The sequence below is a fragment of the Anastrepha ludens genome, chromosome 3, assembly GCF_028408465.1.
Source record: "Anastrepha ludens isolate Willacy chromosome 3, idAnaLude1.1, whole genome shotgun sequence".
Lineage (NCBI taxonomy): Eukaryota > Metazoa > Arthropoda > Insecta > Diptera > Tephritidae > Anastrepha > Anastrepha ludens.
In genome coordinates this window covers 111,669,914-111,690,268 of record NC_071499.1, presented here as the reverse complement: position 1 = coordinate 111,690,268, position 20,355 = coordinate 111,669,914, and the positions used below count along the sequence as shown (strand labels likewise).

Genomic DNA, 20,355 nt, shown 5'->3' with positions numbered 1-20,355 from the left:
TCTCTGATTCAGATTCATTAGATTCAATAGATTCGTTATCCTCTGATTCAGATTTATTAGACTCTGATTCAGACTTATTATTCTCTGACTCGGATTCTTTGTTCTCTGATTCAGATTCGTTATCCTCTGCTTTAGACTCATTATTCTCTGATTCAGATTCATTAGATTCAATAGACTCATCATTTTCTGATTCAGATTTATTAGACTCTGATTCAGACTTATTATTCTCGGGCTCGGATTCTTTGTTCTCTGATTCAGATCCGTTATCCTCTGCTTCAGATTCTTTGTTCTCTGATTCAGATTCATTAGATTCAATAGATTCATTATTCTCTGATTCAGATTTATTAGACTCTGATTCAGACTTATTATTCTCTGACTCGGATTCTTTGTTCTATGGTTCAGATTCGTTATCCTCTGCTTTAGACTCATTATTCTCTGATTCAGATTCATTAGATTCAATAGATTCGTTATCCTCTGATTCAGATTCATTAGACTCTAATTCAGACTTATTATTCTCTGACTCGGATTCTTTGTTCTCTGATTCAGATTCGTTATCCTCTGCTTTAGACTCATTATTGTCTGATTCAGATTCATTAGACTCTGATTCAGACTTATTATTCTCTGACTCGGATTCTTTGTTCTCTGATTCAGATTCGTTATCCTCTGCTTTAGACTCATTATTCTCTGATTCAGATTCATTAGATTCAATAGATTCATTATTCTCTGATTCAGATTTATTAGACTCTGATTCAGACTTATTATTCTCTGACTCGGATTCTTTGTTCTCTGATTCAGATTCGTTATCCTCTGCTTTAGGCTCATTATTCTCTGATTCAGATTCATTAGATTCAATAGATTCGTTATCCTCTGATTCAGATTCATTAGCCCCTGATTCAGACTTATTATTCTCTGACTCGGATTCTTTGTTCTCTGATTCAGATCCGTTATCCTCTGCTTCAGACTCTTTGTTCTCTGATTCAGATTCATTATCCTCTGCTTTAGACTCATTATTCTCTGATTCAGATTCATTAGATTCAATAGATTCGTTATCCTCTGATTCAGATTCATTAGACTCTGATTCAGACTTATTATTCTCTGACTCGGATTCTTTGTTCTCTGATTCAGATTCGTTATCCTCTGCTTTAGACTCATTATTCTCTGATTCAGATTCATTAGATTCAATAGACTCATCATTTTCTGATTCAGATTTATTAGACTCTGATTCAGACTTATTATTCTCTGACTCGGATTCTTTGTTCTCTGATTCAGATCCGTTATCCTCTGCTTCAGATTCTTTGTTCTCTGATTCAGATTCATTAGATTCAATAGATTCATTATTCTCTGATTCAGATTTATTAGACTCTGATTCAGACTTATTATTCTCTGACTCGGATTCTTTGTTCTATGATTCAGATTCGTTATCCTCTGCTTTAGACTCATTATTCTCTGATTCAGATTCATTAGATTCAATAGATTCGTTATCCTCTGATTCAGATTCATTAGACTCTGGTTCAGACTTATTATTCTCTGACTCTGATTCTTTGTTCTCTGATTCAGATTTACTAGATTCAGTAGATTCATTATTCTCTGATTCAGATTTATTAGACTCTGATTCAGACTTATTATTCTCTGACTCGGATTCTTTGTTCTCTGATTCAGATTCGTTATCCTCTGCTTTAGACTCATTATTCTCTGATTCAGATTCATTAGATTCAATAGATTCGTTATCCTCTGATTCAGATTCATTTGCCCCTGATTCAGACTTATTATTCTCTGACTCGGATTCTTTGTTCTCTGATTCAGATTCGTTATCCTCTGCTTCAGATTCTTTGTTCTCTGATTCAGATTCAGTAGATTCAATAGATTCATTATTCTCTGATTCAGATTTATTAGACTCTGATTCAGATTCACTAGATTCGGTTTTAGGTTTGTTAGACTCGGATTCAGATTCATTACGCTCTGCTTTAGACTCATTATTCTCTGATTCAGATTCATTAGATTCAATAGATTCGTTATCCTCTGATTCAGATTTATTAGACTCTGATTCAGACTTATTTTTCTCTGACTCGGATTCTTTGTTCTCTGATTCAGATTCGTTATCCTCTGCTTTAGACTCATTATTCTCTGATTCAGATTCATTAGATTCAATAGATTCGTTATCCTCTGATTCAGATTCATTAGACTCTAATTCAGACTTATTATTCTCTGACTCGGATTCTTTGTTCTCTGATTCAGATTCGTTATCCTCTGCTTCAGATTCTTTGTTCTCTGATTCAGATTCATTAGATCCAATATATCCATTATTCTCTGATTCAGATTTATTAGACTCTGATTCAGATTCGCTAGACTCGGTTTTAGGTTTGTTAGACTCGGACTCAGATTCATTACGCTCTGCCTTAAACTCATTATTCTCTGATTCTGATTCATTATCCGCTGCTTCAGATTCTTTGTTCTCTGATTCAGACCTATTATTCTCCGACTCGGATTCTTTGTTCTCTGATTCAGATTCATTAGATTCAATAGATTCGTTATCCTCTGATTCAGATTCATTAGACTCTAATTCAGACTTATTATTCTCTGGCTCGGATTCTTTGTTCTATGATTCAGATTCGTTATCCTTTGCTTTAGACTCATTATTCTCAGATTCAGACTCATTAGACTCTGATTCACATTCATTAGATTCTGGCCCAGATTCATTAGACTCTCCTTTAGATTCCTTAGACTCGGATTCAGGTTCATTAGGCTCTGGTTCATATTCATTACCCTCTGATTCAAATTCAACAGACTCCGCTGTAAATTCATTAGCCTCTGATTCAGATTCATTAGACTCTCCTTTAGATTCATTAGCCTACGATTCAGACTCAGTAGGCTCTCCAGTAGTACCATTTTTATCTGATTCAGACTCACTAGACTCTGATTCACATTCCCTAGTTTCCGATTCAGATTCATTAGAGTCTGCTTTAGATTCATTAGCCTCGGATTCAGGTTCATTAGGCTCTGGTTCATATTCATTACCCTCTGATTCAAATTCAACAGACTCCGCTGTAAATTCATTAGCCTCTGATTCAGATTCATTAGACTCTCCTTTAGATTCATTAGCCTCTGATTCAGACTCAGTAGGCTCTCCAGTAGTACCATTATTCTCTGATTCAGACTCACTAGACTCTGATTCACACTCCCTAGTTTCCGACTCAGATTCATTAGGGTCTGCTTTATATTCATTACCCTCTGATTCAGGTTCATTAGACTTTGACTTAGATTCATTAGACTCGGATTCAGATCCATTAGGCTTATTTAAAAATTCATTGGAGTCTGATTCAGATTCATTGGACTCTCCTTTAGATTCATTACCCTCTGATTCAAATTCAACAGATTCCGCTGTAGATTCATTAGACTCTCCTTTAGATTCATTAGCCTCTGATTCAGACTCACTAGACTCTGATTCACATTCCCTAGTTTCCGATTCAGGTTCATTAGAGTCTGCTGATTCGTTTACCTCGGATTCAGGTTCATTAGACTCTGGTTCATATTCATTACCCTCTGATTCAAATTCAACAGACTCCGCTGTAAATTCATTAGCCTCTGATTCAGATTCATTAGACTCTCCTTTAGATTCATTACCCTCTGATTCAAATTCAACAGATTCCGCTGTAGATTCATTAGCCTCTGATTCAGATTCATTAGACTCTCCTTTAGATTCATTAGCCTCTGATTCAGACTCAGTAGGCTCTCCAGTAGTATCATTATTCTCTGATTCAGACTCACTAGACTCTGATTCACATTCTCTAGTTTCCGATTCAGGTTCATTAGACTCTAACTCAGAATCATTAGACTCTGATTCAGATTCATCTACAAAATTATTAGACTCTGATTCAGATTCATTAGACTCTGGCTTAGATTCATTAGACTCTGATTCAGATTCATCTGCAATTTTATTAGACTCTGATTCAGATTCATCTACAAATTTATTAGACTCTGATTCAGATTCATCTGCAATTTTATTAGACTCTGATTCAGATTCAGCTGCAATTTTATTAGACTCTGATTCAGATTCATCTGCAATTTTATTAGACTCTGATTCAGATTCATCTGCAATTTTATTAGACTCTGATTCAGATTCATCTACAAATTTATTAGACTATGATTCAGATTCATCTGCAATTTTATTAGACTCTGATTCAGATTCATCTGCAATTTTATTAGACTCTGATTCAGATTCATCTGCAATTTTATTAGACTCTGATTCAGATTCATCTGCAATTTTATTAGACTCTGATTCAGATTCATCTGCAATTTTCTTAGACTCTGATTCAGATTCGTCTGCAATTTTATTAGACTATGATTCAGATTCATCTGCAATTTTATTAGACTCTGATTCAGATTCATCTGTAATTTTGTTAGACTCTGATTCAGATTCATCTACAAATTTATTAGACTCTGATTCAGATTCATCTACAAATTTATTAGACTCTGATTCAGATTCATCTGCAATTTTATTAGACTCTGATTCAGATTCATTATTCCTTAATTCAGATTCGTCATTCTCTGATTCATTAGACTCTGATTCAGATCCATTAGACTTATTTAAAAATTCATTACACTTTGCTACAAATTTATTAGACTCTGATTCAGATTCATTAGACTCTGGCTTAGATTCATTAGACTCTGATTCAGATTCATCTGCAATTTTATTAGACTCTGATTCAGATTCATCTGCAATTTTATTAGACTCTGATTCAGATTCATCAACAAATTTATTAGACTCTGATTCAGATTCATCTGCAATTTTATTAGACTCTGATTCAGATTCATCTGCACTTTTATTAGACTCTGATTCAGATTCATCTGCAATTTTATTAGACTCTGATTCAGATTCATCTGCAATTTTATTAGACTCTGATTCAGATTCATCTGCAATTTTATTAGACTCTGATTCAGATTCAGCTGCAATTTTATTAGACTCTGATTCAGATTCATCTGCAATTTTATTAGACTCTGATTCAGATTCATCTGCAATTTTATTAGACTCTGATTCAGATTCATCTGCAATTTTATTAGATTCTGATTCAGATTCATCTGCAATTTTATTGGACTCTGATTCAGATTCATCTGCAATTTTATTAGACTCTGATTCAGATTCATCTGCAATTTTATTAGACTCTGATTCAGATTCATCTGCAATTTTATTAGACTCTGATTCAGATTCATCTGCAATTTTATTAGACTCTGATTCAGATTCATCTGCAATTTTATTGGACTCTGATTCAGATTCATTATTCCTTGATTCAGATTCATCATTCTCTGATTCATATTCATTTGACTCTTATTCATATTAAATCGATTCTGATTCAGATTGACTATTCTCTGATTCAGATTCAGTAGACTCTTGCAAAGCGCGAGGGGATCTCTTGAGGCTGATATGAAATGCATTAAAATTTAGAGAAGAAAATTGTAAATCAGAATATTGACTTTGAATGTAAATATAATATTCAACCAGTGTAATTTTTTTACTATTTTTTATTCGCGTGCATCGGGCATCGAATTCAGTAACTAGTTTAGTTGGAAATTGGTTAAAAAGAAATAAAATTTCCTGAAAACGTACTTACATTCAATCCATTAAGTGTTTAAGGTATAACGAAGAAGTAAACAAAATCCACGTGAGTCAAAAGAGGATAACCTGTTACGACGATGACGAGTTAGTTCCGCAGATCATTTGAAATTACTTTATTGCAATCAAAGACAAGGGAATCGGCAGCATGGTTTTGAAATTGAGATTTGAAAAATGCGAGCCAAGAAGCACCGAGACATTGGTTACTCCTAATAAACTCAGGCTTAAGAGCCCATTGCATTCGAAGCTCTGGAAGATAAATAGGTTGATAGTCAAAAAGGAAAGTAGAGAAGGAAATAGAGTAAAATAGAGACAGTAACAGAGGTAGTTAGTCTGTGAGAATTTTCAAGGCAAATCTGAAAATACCCTGCAGTTTGAGAGAACGAATATGACTCATTCTCATTTTATCGGAACCCAAAATTTGTTGCCTTACTCTAGCAAAGGCTGAGCGCTCACATAGAAAATGCTCAGTGCTATTCGCCTCCTCTAAGCAAGACAGGCAAATCGGTTACTCAATGATTCCAGTGGTGACCATATGCTGACCCCATGGGTTGCATCCTGTAATAATACCGACCATCAACCGAACGCCTTTTCTTCCAAGTTTTAGAAGAAAGTTCGACAGATTTTTTCCGGGCTTGTCACAAAACACTTTGCAGTTCTGCAGCGTTCTAGACTGGTCCATCACTGTTTATGTAAATTGCATGCATAATCGCTTATCCAATTCTTGATTCCTGTAGAACTCTTTCCGATTATTGGATATGTGATGCAACTGCTCCCTGTGGGGTAACCACTGATTCCTAGTTGTTATCGACAATTTCATTTCTTTGAGCACGGCGGTGCCCTGGAACCCATCTAAGTGCAAGCCTGTTCTGTCTTGCAACAGAATTATGCTTCTTCATACATTCTTGAACAATCTTTGAGGTTAGCTTTGCGTTCTCCAGGGCCTTCAGTGCAGCCTGACTGACACTAAAGACTCCAGTCTGTATCCCGCTCCCTCCTCTCTCAATTATCGAGCATTGTAACTGGATGTGGTATTGCTGGGGTTTACATAAGTTAGGCTAGACTGACATAGGTTTCGACACGTGGACTTCATTTCGGCCATTCCTTGATTCAATGAACTTAATATTTCTCCATTACTAAGAGTGCAATTTTCTAATATTTCACGCTGCCCAAATGAGTTGTGCAGAGTGTCAAGAATTGACTTGTTTTCACCATGTAAAAAGCCTTTCAAAAAAGAATTATCTGAACTTGAGTTTGCATGAGGCGATCAGCATGCGTGGCCTCGAATCCATGTAGAACTTTTCGCATATATTAAAAATGCTGATAATAAAGAGGAGAGTAGCACCTTTACCTGAGTTGGGTAGGATCCTAGGAAAACTTAGGTGTAACAGAGAAAGATTAGCGGGACATTCTCAAACAAATAATAATTGCAACAGCAACAAGCTTCAATGAATTCCTCTTTCCACAGCTATAAATTAATTGACTAAGAAGAAATGGTACCTACTACAAAAGAAATTAAGTTAACGTTGTACGTAACGAACGTGTTTTTCGGAACTCCCGCGTTAACTAAGTTTTATTGGTGATATACCTAGTTGTTTGTGTGACAGTGACTCGATTTAGCTTATCGTTTTACTTGGACACTTTTTTTATCCAAAATGCCATACATATGCGGTCAAAAGGTTGACCGTGGGGAGGCAAACAAAAATTTCAGTGTGTTAAATGCAGCGAATTTGATCATATTGCGTGCAAAAATGTAATGCCAGCTGACATTGAGTACCTGCTGAAAGTACAATAAATAAGCAGTATTGTTGTAAACAATGCACAAAAGAGCTCCGTAATTCGGTCCTACTGTCCCCTCGCCCAGTTTTTCCGCCAATAAATGCAGACAACTCGAATGAAAATATTTCCAGCTACTTTGGTAACCGTGAGACCGAATCCATCAGCGGAGTGCAGCAATCAAGAAATCAAACTGCAAGCTGTTTTCGACGAAATTAAATCTCTTAGATATGCACAGGAGAAGATGATAGCTGTAATTAGCTCTATGCAAACCGACAAGAGAAACTTAATTAAAAAGGTTGAAAAACTACAGTTTGAGGTAAACTTTGCGATCTCGATGTCGCTGCTACTATTCCCGCTTTGGCTAATGATATAAAAGCCCTTCGCAACAATTTACATGTACTACAGGGCAATAATTCTGCAACAGCAAAAAACAAGGATCGAATACTTGTTTCTAACTCAACACCGTCAGCGCTGCAGCCGCTGCCGACACTCCAGTCAATATCGAACGGAAAGCTAAAGTTTGCAGTAAGCTCTCTCTCGTTGCTCCGCCTAATGCCAAAATATCTAATGCAGTAGAAACGCAAAAACATAATACGCACTCAGTCTTCGACTAACACTCAGAGTGAACAGTTGTGTGCATAGCGTGATTATATTAAACTAGTTTTGCATTCTCTTTTTCACTATATATTTCGCAATATAATAATAATTAACAATAATTAATTCTTTGGATGATAATAAACCGCTGAGTTCTCTTTCATGCTTCGCTGTACACAAAGTTATTTTAGCCATAAGCAAGGAAATTAACAATATCCCCGAGCTCCGCAATGGAAGCTTGCTAATACTTGTCAAAAACATTAAGATTGCGGAAAAGTTTCTCGCTGCTAAACGCTACCAGGAGTGTGTGCAATTAAAGCCAAACTACATTACAAACTCAATTGTGTAAAAAGAACCATATTTACACCATTTCTTTCGAATGTGACAGATGATGATATTATCGAAGGACTTAAGCCACATGGAGTTACTTCTATACATAAATTTGTAAAAACAATGAAAGGTGTATCAAACCCTACTGGGTGCATTCTTGTCTTGTTCTTTGTCTTTTGATAAATATAAATTACCGGAAAAAATTGAAGCTGCCTGGAGAATTCTGTCCGTTCGTCCATATATTCCTAACCCCATGAGATGTAAGTCCTGCCAAAAGCTTGGGCATACAAAAAAATATTGCAAAGGTCTTCCAGTTGAGCGAATGCACTAGAATATTGTGCGCTAATTGCGCGGGTGATCATCCATCTCACTCTAACATTTGCCCCAACAAAGCAAAGAAATTCTTAAAATAAAAACCCTCGAAAAATGCACTACGCGCGAAGCAGTAAAAAAATATAAAGAAAATCTCTTTCCCCTACAACCCATCATCATTCGCTAATGTTATCAAATCAACAGCTCCGATATCCATAAACTTATTACCAACAGAAAACAACTACAACAATACAATTTCTAACTTAGCACTAACAAAAAACAATACTAACAATACAATTTCTACAAACAATAATTTCACAATGCAAAGTACCACTAATTCTGACTTTTCTAATGGAATCAACACAAATATCGATTTAGCTTCCACATCTACCAACAACAATTCAATATCCACAAACAACTTCACAAAACAATATACTAATACGGAATTCGTTAACGCAATCAACACAAATATTGATTTAACTTCCAATTCTACCAATAACAATACAACTCTCCCCATCTCTCAAAACTTTAACTCCCATCCATCTTCTCTATTCTCTCCTTACAATCATACAACTACTAATGAAACAAACACAGAAAATCTACCTAACACCAACTATGACATCTCTCAAGACTCCGATAATAGTATAGCAAACATTCTCTCACGTTTTACACTATCACTCTATCCCTTCTCATCGCTCAAATATTAATTATTCCAATTCAACAGCCGACTCATCTGATCACATACTGATAATACAACCATGGACATATCTAACTCTTAACAACAGCATTGCAACAAACACAACCTTATTTATTTATTTTTTTTTCTCTCCCTTCTTTCGCATACTTATGTTAGTTTTATTATAATGGAATATCAACGGTTATTTTAATATATATTTATATTGATTTAAAAATGCTTATTAAAACATACAACCCTTTAATAATTCTTCTTAATGAAACGCATCTTCCATACAGGTCCACTCCTCGTACCCCCAAGGTTTACATCTGTTATTGCCACAACCTACTTCAAAATACGACAAGTAAACAGGGTGTCGCTATTCTGATTAAAAAAAATATACCGCATAAATGCCATCCTCTCCCATCCCGTATCTCTTCCCTATCGGTAGAAATACTTTCTTCCAACAATATTACGGTCATCTGTGCATACGTCCCTCCTGGCCAACACTTAACAGCAAATTACTTCAATAACCTCTTTCCAACATCAACACACCCATTTATTTTAGCACGAGAGTTCAATACGTGGAGCCCTTTTTGGGGGTCGAAGTGTGCAAACGGAAGGGGTCGAATAATTGAAGACTGAGTTCTTTCTTCCAACTTAACTGTCCTTAATGACGGTTCGCCTACTCATTTTTCTACACACAAAACATTTACCCACATTGACCTCACTCTCTGTTCACCTACACTTTCTACTAACTCTACCTGGAATCTTATAGATGATTTACATAACAGCGATCATTTTCCAATAGTCACACAAATCCAACTGAACATTTCCCGCACCCTCTTCCGGCCTAGAATTAAGTACATCACAGATTCCGGTAATTGGTTAGAATTCAGAAATGCTTGCGAAATCGGTAACAGATCACGTCCAATTTCCAATAATTTAAATCAAGAGACCTCACGTATATGTATATAAAATCATTAGATCTGCAGCCAACCTTGCCATGCCACAAGCATCCAGCAAGCCTACCAAACCGGCCTCATTGTGGTGGAGCGATCACCTTTCAACTCTAAGGCAAGAAAAACAAAAAGCATGGCACGGTTACAAACGCTCGCGATCATCCTTAACCTTGTTTAACCCTCTAACCGTTTAGACCGTCTGTAGACGGTCAATAATTGTTTGCCAACAACTACGCCTTAAATATTATTTTAGAATAAAAAACCGTTACTCCGCACTATTGTGAGTATGCTTTTTATGAAGTGAAGCTAACAATCTAAGTTTTCTCTCTATTTTGAGCGCACACGCTAGTGGAGTGCCGCAGGTCAGTGTAATAAGGGGGCGTCCATAAATTACGTGAGATGTTTAAGGGGGGGAGGGGGTCGAGTCAAATTTCATCTAATCTTACGTTGGAGAGAGGGGGGGTCTCGGCAAATATCACGCAATTTTTTTTCTGATTGAAACAAAAAAATTGTACATGCTTAAGATTTAATCTCAAGCGTAATCGTAGTATGATTAAGATCATTCACTAATTCGTTCGAAAGAATAATTTCATTCATACTTCGACGTTATACATTACTACTGTCAAACCACCATATTTGTTTTATACCAAATAGCTCAATTTAATCTGAATTTGCGGTACAGTGTAGCCCGTCGGTTGTTTTCGCGCCACTATGAGCCGAACGCCCTATCACTCAGGTTGACGTTTGACAATTCCGGACTTTAAAGAACATGACGGAAAATCATTTGCTCCATTTCTAATACGCGTACCGATTCAACCGCTGAATGCCTTCATCAGCACGCCTATTGATCTCTATTGCCCAAGTATACGTGATGATTTAGAGAAAATATGCTGCAGTACATGCGGTATTTACTTCGCATCTATCACAAGAGCTGCAGAGCACAGGAGAGCAGCTCACATTGCACCAGCGCGTATGTTCCGCAAAGTGCGACCCTCACGGATTGTCACAAGACGAGCTAATGAGTTACTGTGCGCAAGCGTCAACGGCTTAGAGTGGCTAGATTAGAACGAAGTTGAAGGAGCACATGATTTTACTGAAAATCATATGGACATGTTGGTCCCAATAGTCTCTCTTGAAACCGCGCATGATTCTCCATGGACTGAATTAGAGTAGATATTCTTTTTTTAATCGCAGTAGTTACGATTTAAGTCTTCTATTGTTAAATTTTTATTACACTTATAACTCTCAGCAATATTGATTACTAGTCTTAACTAGTCGTAAATAAAAGCACGAAGCAACTTTTTTTTTTTTTACAATAACAATCCAACGCGTTTACATAAGAAACCCACATTTTGAAAAATCTCACGTGAGATTGGGGGATGGGGGAGGGGGTTGAATAAAATCTCACGACATCTCACCAGGGGGGGAGGGAGGGTCAGAGAATTGAAAAAAACACCTCACGTAATTTATGGACGCCCCCTAAGTGAAATAAATTATTTTGAAAACTGGTGAAGTTACGATTCGGAAGAAATTGCAATTTTTACTTATGCTGATGCTTTAAAATTTTACGGTAAGCTTAAAATAATATATATTTTGATAATTTATCATGTTCCTTTGAGTAAGCCGAAGGTTATATGTATTATTCTAGCATTTTCTGATGACCGTCTGTAGACGGTCATAACGGTTAATGCGAAATTTTACATATTCATACCAAATATGACTTTCATTTATATATCGGCTATTTTGTAACGTAGTTTTTCAAGTAATGGACAAAATGAGAAAATGTAAGTTGTCTACGATGTCGGATGAGGAGATAGAAGCATATATGATGTCAGTTGATGAGGAACTCAACGATGATGGCTTCGATAGAGACGACGATACTTCTGACCCTTGATGATTTCATTGAGGAGAGTACCGAGGAGAGTACCGATAGGGCAATATTGGAGTTCTTAGATGAAATGGAGGAAGCTAACACAAGCTCTGCATTTTTGAGTGCTTTGGATTTGTTTTTGAATGTCAGCTCTGTTGAACAAGGTATATCTGAAAACTCTGTACTTTCCTTTGCATTGAATTTCGATTTAATTTTTAAGAGAAACTGGCCACTACCACCTCGGCAGCAACACCTTTTAAACCTTCAAAGCGACCACGATCTGCACTTCCTGTGATTGAAATCGGGGGACCTTTGTCAATTCCATCTAACGGAGGATTTAGCTGCAAAAATGTGGGGGAAATCGATATCAGATCGAAAGAATTCCAAAAAATTTGTTGGAAGAAAAAGTCATTACAACTTCACGTTAACGACATCGCATTTCGAGGCAATACATCTTTGCCAGCATTCTTTAATAATTTAGAAACGCCATTCCAATTCTTCAAATACTATTTTTCTTCAGAAATTGTCGACCTAATTGTTATGGAAACAAATCGTTCTGTACATCAGGAAAATGTCAATACTTCGTTTTCAGCTACAGAAGCAGATATTCACAAATTTGTAGGAATTTTGTTGTATATGTCACTGTACCGATATTCAAACATGGAAAGCTACTGGAGCAAAAACGCATTTGAGCCAATACGGAAAGCAATGTCTTGCAGGCAGTTTGAAAATATAAAGCGTTACTTATCATTTGCTGACAAAGAGCAACGCGCTGAAAGAGGAACTGCTGGTTATGATCCGTTGTATCGTGTCAGACGTATTGCGGAACTGTTTGATGAAAGGTTTGACTCTGTGCCAAAAACAGCACGCCTTTGTATTGACGAACAAATGTGTGCAACTAAAACTAAGCATCATCTACGTCAATATATGCCGAATAAGCCACACAAGTGGGGTATAAAATTGTTTGTTTTATGCGATACTTCTGGATATGCGTATAGGTTTGAAGTATTTATCGGAGCGGGCGATAACACTGTTTTGCCAGGAGAAACCGACCTCGGTCTCACAGCAAACGTAGTAGTTCGCCTAAGCCAATCGATCCCTGAATTTCAAAATCACATTTTGTATTTTGACAATTTTTATACCTCACTGCCTCTTTTAGTTTATCTGCAAGCAAAAGAAATTTTTTCTTTGGGAACTATTCGCTCTAATCGAATTCCAAATTCAAAGTTGCCAAGTGAGAAAGACGAAGAATATTCAGTTTCGAGCAGGGGATATTCCGTTGAGTGTGTTGGTGCAGCATATGGTGTGGACATTTCAACAATGACATGGAAGGATAACAGAGCAGCTCGACTTGCATCGACATATGTAGGGGTGATGCCGTTTTTGAAGACCAACCCCACAGCAGTCTCAACGAAATTACCACGCTACGATCGTAAAAAAATTGGACACTGGACATATTCCCGCTATGTTTGATAAATCAGGAAAAAGGAGATGCAAATATTGCAAACAGTCCGATACTCAAATATATTGCTCGAAATGTGAGATAAACTTGTGTTTGACGCCTAACAAAAATTGCTTCAAGGAATTCCACTCGAAATAAATTTCATTAATAATCTTTTAATATGATTTGTATTTTAAACCATTGCAATGTAGTGTATTTTAACTTTAATTGAATTATTAAAATACATTGCTTACCAGATTTCATATTTGATTTGTTTTGTCTCAAACCGTTTTGACCGTCTACAGACGGTCAAACTTTTTTCCTCTCTAATTTCCTCATTTCGGAAATTTTATTGATCTGCAGTATTACAACATTATTCAGACTGCTAAATTCACCGGAAAATGAAATTCGTATGCATTTTAAATCGTTATTTAAAAAAAACGGTTAGAGGGTTAAGTACAAAAGGGCAAATGCTATTTTTCGTTGCAAAACAAAAATTGCCAAAGCTGATTGCTTTCGAAAATTTACAAACAGTATCAACTCTTCATCGAATACTAAAACAATATGGGCCGATATAAAATGATTGGCAGGAACACTCCCATCTCCCACAATTTCTGCTCTTGATTCCCCCCGTGGCACTCTTCTATTCCCTCAGGAAATAGCCCAAGAGTTTGCCATCCATTTCTCTTCAACTTATTCTGACGCCAGCTTTCAACCCGATTTCGCAGCCGCTAAACAACTGCAACTAAATTCTGGCCGTGCACAACGTTCAAAAGCTTTCAAAAGCTGCCGAGTACCTAGAAGCAGACATTACGTACCCTGAATTTTCTTCCGCCCTGTCGTTAGTAAAAGGCAAAACCCCGGGTAGAGATAGAATTTCCTACCCCATGATCAAGCAACTTCCACTGTCCATGTTTTCCCGTCTTCTTCAATTATACAACCGCGCCTTTACCGTTGGTATTTACCCCCAAGTTTGGAAAACTAGCTGGGTTACCCCCATTCTTAAAGCTGGAAAACCTCCTCTAAATATCTGCAGTTATCGTCCAATATCCCTGCTGCTTTGTTTAGGTAAGTTATTAGAAAAAATTATCACTGCTAGACTCTCCTGGTACGCCAATACAAAAGGACTTATTCATCACACCCAAGTCGGATTTAAAAGAGGTTATGGAACCATTGACTATCTTCTCCATTTAGATTTCTACATTTCAAACGCATTATCAAATAAATATCATATATCCCTCCTGTCCCTAGATTTTATGAAAGCCTTTGACCGCATCGGCATCCCTATTGTTTTGAGACAACTTGATAAATGGAAAGTGTACAATATAAAATCATTCTTATCCCATCGAAAAATTAACGTTTCAATAGCCAATTCCTATTCAACCACCTTTCCACTCCAAAATGGGACTCCTCAAGGATCACCTTTATCTGTGATCCTCTTCACTATAGCGTTTGATGAGCTGAGTATGACTTTATCTAAATTTAGCACTTTTAAACATCAACTTTACGCTGACGACGTACTCATATTTTCAAAAAATTCTTATAACACAGGTGTCATAAGAATGTGCACAGCAATTCTACATCGAATTGAGACTTGGTCCAAAACCTCAGGCGCTTCAATTTCTCCCGATAAGTGCAAATTACTACATTAATATAAACTGTACAAATATCCTTAAGTTCTTAGGTTTCATATTAGATAAAAAGTAAAATTTTACCGAAAACTGTCATTATCTCAGAAACAAACTAAGATCTAAATTAGAAGTAATTGAGTACCTGTCCACAAAGCGCTCATTTATCGGTCCAGCATTGATGATAAACGTCACAAAGGCTCTTATTACATCAACTTATCAGTACGGCTTGAAGATTTGCGGACATAATGCTACAAACAAATTAAAGCTACTGTCGGCTCCCTACCATACAGCCCTGAGAAGATCTCTACGAGCATTTCCAGCAACACCTCTGAAGAATATTTTTGCGGAAACTGGACTAACTTCTATCGCAGATAACGCAGAAAACTGTATTGGTAAACTTTACGCTAAGCTTATAACAACATCGAACAACGCACTTCGAAAAGATGTACAGCTTGCTATACCTCGAAAGCGTATTCCAAAGATACCGTCAACCATCCACCTCTGTCTCAAATTTCCTAAAGATAATCACTTACCGCTGCAAAGGTTTCAAGTCAGTAAACATCGAAACCCACACTGACTACTAAAAGAGGCGTCCTTTATTAACAATTTAGCACTAAAACGTAAAGCAAATATATCTTGTGAAGAATATAAATACATTCATTTTTTTCGCAAGAATTACAGATCTATGGGCTGGAAACTAATCTCTATCGACGGGTCTAAGGCAGAAGAGACTTCATATGCTGTCGTAAAAGAGCAAAACGAAATAATCACATATGGGCTCTTATTCTCATTCTGCGCTATTTTTACAGCAGAAGCAGTTGCAATTTTAACCCTTTTTTGTACGCAATCCAAAACAAGGGCAAATTCATAGTGTGCCCTAATAGCTTATCGTGCTTTTCGGCCATCCAGAACTACAACATATATTTTATAAGAGACACACTAATTATCAAACCACAAAAAATCGAAATTATGTGGATTCCTGGCCACGCAGATATTAATGGTAATACACATGCTGACCAAATTGCAAAGCAAATGAGTTTCATACCAACCATTACAACCAATATCATCTTTAAACATGACATCTACAGTCTCATAAAACACCAAAGGCAAAGTGATCTTCTACGCGAGTGGAATAACTATAACTATCCCTTCTCCTTAGTTAATCCTATGCGTCTAAACCCAGTTTTTAGTGAGTCAATCCCAACGAATATGGCCACGCCATACACACGCCTTCGGCTAGGCCATACAATACTTACACACTCCCATATACTTTAAGGGGTTATACGCAGTTATGAAGCAAATAAAAGACGGGTTGTCAAGGATTTATCCTGAAGAAACTTCAGAATATTTTAATTTGAAAATTTTTGGCGGTTATAAAAGCATCCTTCAAGAACGTAACACATTTTTTTATTTATGAAAATGTTGATTATAGAGCGCGCTGCAGGCGATTTCTGGAACCTCCTTTAAAAAAAGACGATTTACGGTGTACATCGTAACTCAGGATTGGATTATCTGAAATCAAAAAACCAAACAAATTTTGGTTAATATATTAGATTATCTAGTAATTAATCGTTCGGCCAATCCAAATAGTCAATTTTCACAAAATGGCAGCTTTTAAAAGAAATGATTTCGATTTTTACGTAAAAATTTGGCCGTAAATTGATTATAAAATGGAAAATAAGTATCAGATTTACAAAAGGAACGATTAATTACTAGAAAATGTATCTTTAAAGATTGAGTTAAAACGGTTGACCGGTCAAACAAGCCGTTTTCGAGATATCGTGTACACCGACTTGAAAAATGCCGTTTTGAAAAAAACACGTTTAAAGTTTCAATACCTACCTTAAAACGTGCCGAGGCATCTCTACATATTTAGGTATAACTCCGAAAGTATTGCTTAGATCTACTTCAAATTTCGTGCGTATACTTTTGAATATATGTACATTACAAAAATGCAATAAAAAAATCGATTTTGTTGAAAGTCATAACTGCGTATAACCCCTTAAGGCATTCCACCCAACATATGTATGCCCTTTTTGCAACTCCACTCTGAGTATAAATCACCTTCTGTCTTCATTCCCTAATCTTGCATCGGCTAAACATCATCACTTACGCAATATCGACACTCTTGAAATATTAAAAAACCCAACCGAAGCCAACATAACTACATTATCCCAACTTACATTAAAGAGAAAATCGGCGAAAGAAGAAAACTCCGCAAAACTCCGCAAAACATGGCAAACCACCAGACATCTACCAGATAAAACCAAACTTAATAAGGCGACAAATGAGCTAAAAGTATTATTTCCAAAACACAAGGAGAGTGAACTTCGAAATTATATGGCAAACCTGGGAGCAGCAGCATATACAAATTACTCCTTACGGAAAGCAACAAAACACATTAATAGCGCTGTAATACATAAACCTCCCATCAAAACAGAAACCGTCCCATGGGCAAAAACAAGCAAAGTAAAGGCCGATACCCTAGCCAAACACTTCTTAGACCCATTTACAAGCCAAATGGATAATCAAAACATTAACAATAAATCTGATAACATAATAAACGTTCCACAAATCAAAACAAGAAAGACGACCATAAGCGAAATTAAAAATCAAATAAGACAGCTAAACGATAAAAAAGCTCCAGGATGTGATCTAATAAATGGAAAAATTGTAATATAATAGCATTGCAATTCATAAGAAATATACTTAATTGCATGTTAGAGACTAAATACTTCTCGTGATTATGGAAAATTGCTCAAATTACCGCCATACCCAAACCAGGAAAAGATGCCACCAAAACTGCCTCATATCGACTCATCAGCTTATTGCCAATACTTTCAAAAGTGTTTGAAAAAATATTATTTGACCGACTAAAACCAATTTTGACAGCAAAAAAAGTGATACCATGCCATCAATTCAGATTTAGACGGCAACACTCAACAGTCCAACAAATCCAGAGGGTTGCTAACAAAATACTTAACGATATGAATGACAAAAAATACATATAGTGTAGCTGTATACCTGGACATTGCAAAAGCCTTTGATAAAGTCCTTTATTGCATACGCTCAAACGAATTTTTCCACAAGACTACTTTGAACTTTTGAAAAGCTACATAACTGATCGAAAATTTTATATAAGATATGTAGACGAATATTCCGATATCCTACCAATGACAGCTGGAGTACCGCAAGGCAGTATATTAGGTCCTCGTTTATATCTAATATACACCGCAGATGTGCCAACTCCGACAACAGATAATGCAATGATATCAACGTTCGCAGATAATACTGTATTAATGGCATCAAACAATGACGAAAAACTGGCGACCTTTACACTTCAAAAATTAATAAACAATACAGTAAACTGGTTTGACGAATGGGGTATTGAAGATAAAGACTAATAAAGACAAAACTATACAAGTTACATATACAAACAAAAAGGCATCAAAATATAATCTTACTTTAAAAAACAACAAAATAAAAATCTGCACAGCAGCAAAATATCTTGGAATAACTATTGACGAAAAACTAACATTCAAACAGCATATCATTAACAAAAGAAATCAAATTAAGAATAAGTACCGGCAATTAAGTTGGCTAATCGGACGAGCATCAAAACTATCACTCTACACCTATCTGGAAATATGGAATAGAAATATATATGTGGAACGGTTAAAAGCACAAATCTTCAGCTCATACAGCGAACACAATCCAAAATATTACGAAATATATAACAAACAGTATAACAAATGCTGGTTGGTTTATTTCCAATGAAGCCATACATCGTGACTTAAACGTAGACACAATCCAAGAAACAATCACAAAATGTAGCACTAAGCATATACAGCGACTGTCAGTCCACCAAAATGAACAAATGCCTAAAATAGTACCGGTAGAAAATATCAAACGAAGGTTAAAGCGACTCACACCGACTCATCAAACTATAAGATTTACAGTGTAATTACAAAAACAAAAAAATAATAATAATAACAGATTCTTCTTACATTGGTAAAAGAACATAATAGACCCTAATTGTACAAAAATTACATATTGTTAATATACAGGGTGAACGATATGAAGTGTTAACTATTCAAAACACCATAATTTTTTTGTGTGAAATAAGTTTTTATTGATTTCGAATACAAAATTGTTCAAATATGATTACAATTTTAACATATATTCACTTTAGCTCGATATAACCACCTTTTGTCTTGACTATAGCATTCAAACGGTCAAAAATGATTTGCACGCTGCACGAATGTGATCTTGAGGTATTTTGGCCCATTCTTGTATAATCGCATTTTTCAGCGCATCCATACTGGCATACTTTTTAGTCCTCACCTTACTCTCCAAAACGGACCAGATGGAATAGTCCATCGGATTTGCGTTTAGCGAATTCGAAAGCCATTGTGTGGACGAAATGAAGTGTGGAACATGATTTTTTAACCATTCTTGGTTCACACGAGCTTTATGAGACGGTGCCGAGTCCTGTTGGAACGTTCATGGTCTACGACCGAAATGTTTGCCTGTACCCGGCTCTAAAGCAGCTTCTAAAACATTTTCTCGATAATAATTCGCATTTACTTTGACACCAGGCTCGATAAAAACGATTGGAGAGCGTCCATCAGCGGTCACTGCGGCCCAAACCATTACTTGCGATGAGAAATTGCTTCGAGTGGCCATACGTAGGCTCGAATTCTCGTATAAGCGTTCGGTCAAGTAAACACGATCGTTTTGAGTGTTTATGAACTGCTCAATTGGGAAATTTTTTTCATCAGAAAACACAATGTTAGGAAATTCGGCACGCTCGTGCAAGCGCAACAACTCCTTTGCTCTTTCGCACCGAACTTTTTGTTGCTGGGGTGAAAGATCGTGTGCTTTTTGGAACTTGTAAGACTTGACCTTGAGCTCGTTTTTCAATATGCGTCGAATGCTGTCTTGCGATATTTTCTGTTCTTTGGCCCTTTTTTTCCACTTGGACGTGGATTTCGTTCAAGTCGAGGCTTCACTTTCCGAACCATTTCTGGCGTTGTTGCGGTTTCTTTTTGGTCCACCTCCATAGCGTTTTGCAATGCTACCAGTATCATTGTAAGGTTTCATAGTGCGATACACTTTGAGGTGTCTGAGCTCACGAACAATGGCTGGTTGTGAT

The 20,355-nt window shown here is 36.4% G+C and overlaps 1 protein-coding gene across 1 annotated transcript; it reads left to right on the top strand.

The window, feature by feature from the left end:
* Positions 1-2: 2 nt before the first annotated feature.
* On the top strand, positions 3-5,898 carry LOC128857670 (serine-aspartate repeat-containing protein I-like; the record flags this gene model as incomplete). The annotated part of the gene is made up of 1 exon (XM_054093416.1): positions 3-5,898. A coding segment is annotated over one exon (5,334 nt), but the record flags the coding sequence as incomplete, so codon positions are not given.
* Positions 5,899-20,355: the final 14,457 nt, after the last annotated feature.